This window comes from Artemia franciscana, chromosome 7, assembly GCF_032884065.1.
Source record: "Artemia franciscana chromosome 7, ASM3288406v1, whole genome shotgun sequence".
NCBI lineage: Eukaryota > Metazoa > Arthropoda > Branchiopoda > Anostraca > Artemiidae > Artemia > Artemia franciscana.
In genome coordinates this window covers 48068776-48072621 of record NC_088869.1, presented here as the reverse complement: position 1 = coordinate 48072621, position 3846 = coordinate 48068776, and the positions used below count along the sequence as shown (strand labels likewise).

At 32.6% G+C, this 3846-nt stretch overlaps 1 protein-coding gene across 1 annotated transcript in view; it reads left to right on the top strand.

Moving 5' to 3' along the window:
* Positions 1-3846, top strand: part of LOC136029708 (macro domain-containing protein lp_3408-like) — a 31680-nt gene that overhangs the window by 14606 nt on the left and 13228 nt on the right. The window contains exon 5 of the mRNA XM_065708212.1: positions 3127-3230. Within this exon, the coding sequence (XP_065564284.1) occupies positions 3127-3230 (104 nt within the window). The remainder of the gene's footprint in view (positions 1-3126; positions 3231-3846) is intronic.

Genomic DNA, 3846 nt, shown 5'->3' with positions numbered 1-3846 from the left:
TTGGTCGACACATCTTCTACGCTTTCTAAAACCGCACTATTCTTCTCTTATAAGTTTGTCTACAGCATCTATTAGTCTAAAAAGTATCATATTAGTAAGTTATGTGCTACCTGTAGATACCAGACTAAATCCTCAATAATTACCACACTCACTCTTATCATCTTTCTTGTACAGTAGTTTAAGTAAGGTTTTTTCTAAAATTGCTCTGTTACTTCCCCTGTTTCAAAAATCATATTCATAATCTTCAGTAACTTATTTTCTAACCACAGAGTCACCATATTTAAGAAACTCATTTACCTCACAATCAGCTCCTGGGTTCTTATTATTTTTAATCCTTTTATTACTGTCACTAATTCTTCAAAAAAAAAAAAAAAAAATCTTGCTTCATATCTAGGGTATCACAAACTTTTTCATTTTCTTCTATATCTTTTCCTGTACATCTATCTCGGCTTGGCACATTCTCAAAATGTTCTGCCCATCTCTCTTTAACTCTTTCCTTATCACTAATTATGGCCACGTTCCTGTATTTAACTGGGGCAATTTCGGATTGACTTTTCTCTCAATGTGTTAACATGCCTGGACAATATTTTATTATTAGCCGTCTAGCTGCATCTTCCAGATCCTCGGCAATTTAATCCATGGCCTCCACTTCACACTTCCTTAATTTATATTTTAATGCTTTCTCCACTGTCCTTACATTCTGCTTGTTTTCATATGACCTATCACTCAGATAATACTTGTACAAATCCCTTCTCTTCTCTATTAAACATAATGCTTTTTTACTATTATTTGTAGTTGAATTCCTGGCTTTCTTCCCTAAGAGCAACTTCACAAATTATTTCCTAGAATTATTCCATTCATGTAATACAATCATGTATTGATTCATTCCCCTCCCCCCCCCAAAAAAAGACCCAAGTTCGTTTTGTCCCCGATCGGCTAGCAACTTAATTGGCATGTATGCTAGGCTTGTTTTGCCCAAATCAATATGAAGCTGTCAGGGTAAGTAGAATGGACCAAGGGGATCTTGATAAAAACAAAAATCTGGAAAGACAATGTACATTAAATCGATTTTTAGGGAAAAAAAATCGAATTTTCATTACGCTAATCTGCTTTAAAAAATTCAGCACCAAGGAGGTTCAATTAAGACAAACTATTAAGGAAACGAATATAGTCGTCGTGATTCTTGACGTCCTTTTTTGAGAGACAAAAACAGAACCAGTTAAATTAACCTTGACTGGGATGCCCACTTAATTGGATAATCTGTCATGGCTTTTTTCTACAATTGGCCATGACTTTGACTTTTCTCATAACTATTCCCTTTTTTTTAATTCAAAAAAAAAATATAAAGGTCATTATACATAAAGGTCAGTAACATGCATTTAACAAACAAGCAAACAGTTGCAACAAAGTATAACAGTAAAAGATTCTTTAAATAAAATTCGGATTGGAAATACATACGTATACGTACCTAAGGTTTCCACGGGGTGTGCGTTTGGATGGTTTCAGCCCTATAAAGGACCAAAAGTATACAGATTTTCAGATCGTAAAATAATCCCCTGTCTCATCCACCCGTTGGTCTTTAGTGAAATTATAATTAAAAATGTATTGTACAAAACTACTGATAGTTGAAAATTATGACACAATATTCAAATTTCATTCAGAATTTAAGCCTAATCAATTTTTTTAATTCTTAAGCGGAAAAATTGAATAAAGTTTGCAAATATTTTAATTATAGCCAACAATATTTCAATTAAAATGAGTTGAAACTGATTCCAAAAACTTTTTTTCAAAAAATGCTTTTTTAATGAAAAGTAAAGAGTCAAATTAAAACTAAGACGCGTAAAAATGACGTCGTATAATAACTAAAATTCAAAACGGCAAGAAATTACTATCAGTAAATAATTGAAACCCAAGATGAACAAAAATTAAGATTAATGATATAACAGCAAATAAATATCAAACATGTGTATCAAAATGTGTATCATGTGAATATCAAAAATGAATCATGAATGACATCAAACATAAAGATATCAGGTACTGTTATAGACAAATAAAAAAATCCTAAAACGAAAAGAAATAACCACAAACAGGAGTAGGACTACCACACCCTAAAATTGTAAAGGCCGGAGTGTCATTTACGCTTTACTCAAAGCAGATTTATTTAAATATTTTCTTATATTTATAACATTAAACACTGAAAATTTGCTGAGACTTCCCAGCTCTCAATATCAGTATATATTAAATAATCCGTCTACTCTTGTTAGTTCTTTCCAGTAATCTTGATTGTTATGAGGATTTTTTTTTCTCTGGTGTTATGTAAAACAAAACCAAAATGCTGAAAATGCATATCATTTTCAATGGAACATAGTAGAGTCTCAATCTGTTTAAAGGATTTGAAAGGGAAGGAGGAAGGGAGGGAGAGGCGGCACCGCTTTATTGTAAATCTTGATTAGTCTTCGATAATTTTTGCCCTAATGTTTTTGTTGGGGTTGATGATGAGAAAAAAAAAACAGCCCGAAATAGAAACTGATTCCTGGAATGCGCAAATGACGCTCTGGCCGTTAGAAGGTTTAGTGGGTGGTGGCTCTACTCCTGTTTGTGGTAATTTCTTTTTATTTTAATTTTGAGCTGAGCATGCGTTTTGAATCCTGTTCGTTCTAGTATTGATTTTCCATCTACAGCAGTAGGTCTATCTATTTTCTTTTATGTTTGATGTAATTATACATTGTGTTTGCTTATAGTTTTACTTATTCATTGATAGTAACTTATGTTCCTTTAAATTTTGAGTTATTATATGACTGTTTTTTATTCTTTTGTTTTTGTTGTCTTAGGTATTAATGTGACTTTAATTTTCTTAAAAGAAATTCTTTTTGGAAAATATTTTTATAATTAAGTTCAGGAAAGACTAGCTTAACAAGAGCTTGAGCACCGTCTGACCGAGCGTAACACCGTAAGCTTGAGAAAATGAGGAGAAGAATAGAATAGAATCCTGTGTATCCTTTTCCTATGTTGGTTCTCTTCATTTGCAATTGACAAAACCTTTTGTTATTTTTCTTTTTCAAACTTTATACTATTTTTTTTTTGTCTCTTGACAATCTTCTCCTAATGCAAAGTTTTTTCCTCTAGATATTATCCATACTGTTGGCCCAATGGACAAAGACGATGAGACATTGATGAGTTGCTATCACAATTGTTTCAAATTATGTGTCAAGCATAAACTTCGATCTATTGTAAGTGCTACAATCAAATTCAGTGCTTTATTCATCGTCATACATGTAGCCAGGGTAGAATATCTTAGAAGCAATGCTCCATTGAATATTAGGGATCCTTTGAATAACTTCCCTGAATATCAGGGAAGCCTTCTTTGGAGCAAGCTTGTACGCGGGCTTTTTTTTTAGAGTGAAGTACTTTAAAAATCCTGAAACAATAAAAGTCGTGAAAGCTATAGAAAATTGATAAAATCGTTAAAACTCTCTGGAGGAGGAAACCAGCCCAAGCATTCCCCGCAAAATTATGCATGATGGCCTCCAAGATATGTTCAACCACTTCATCTACGAAAATACGTGAAAACGCCCGGTTGAGGATGTATTTTCAAGGATTTTGTTAGATAAAAAAAAATTGTCCAAGAATGTGCCGTCTCGAACCATATCATAATTTAAGATTCTCCGAAATCTTTATTTTATCATATTTCTAAAATGGAAAATATTTCATATAGGCTAGCTGTTTACGACGAATGATGCATACAAAGTGAAACGTGTGGCAAAACCCAGAAAATAAATTTTCTGCAAAACATGCATTTTGTAGATATACATTTTTATGGCACTTGGTATTAACCAAGTGACATAT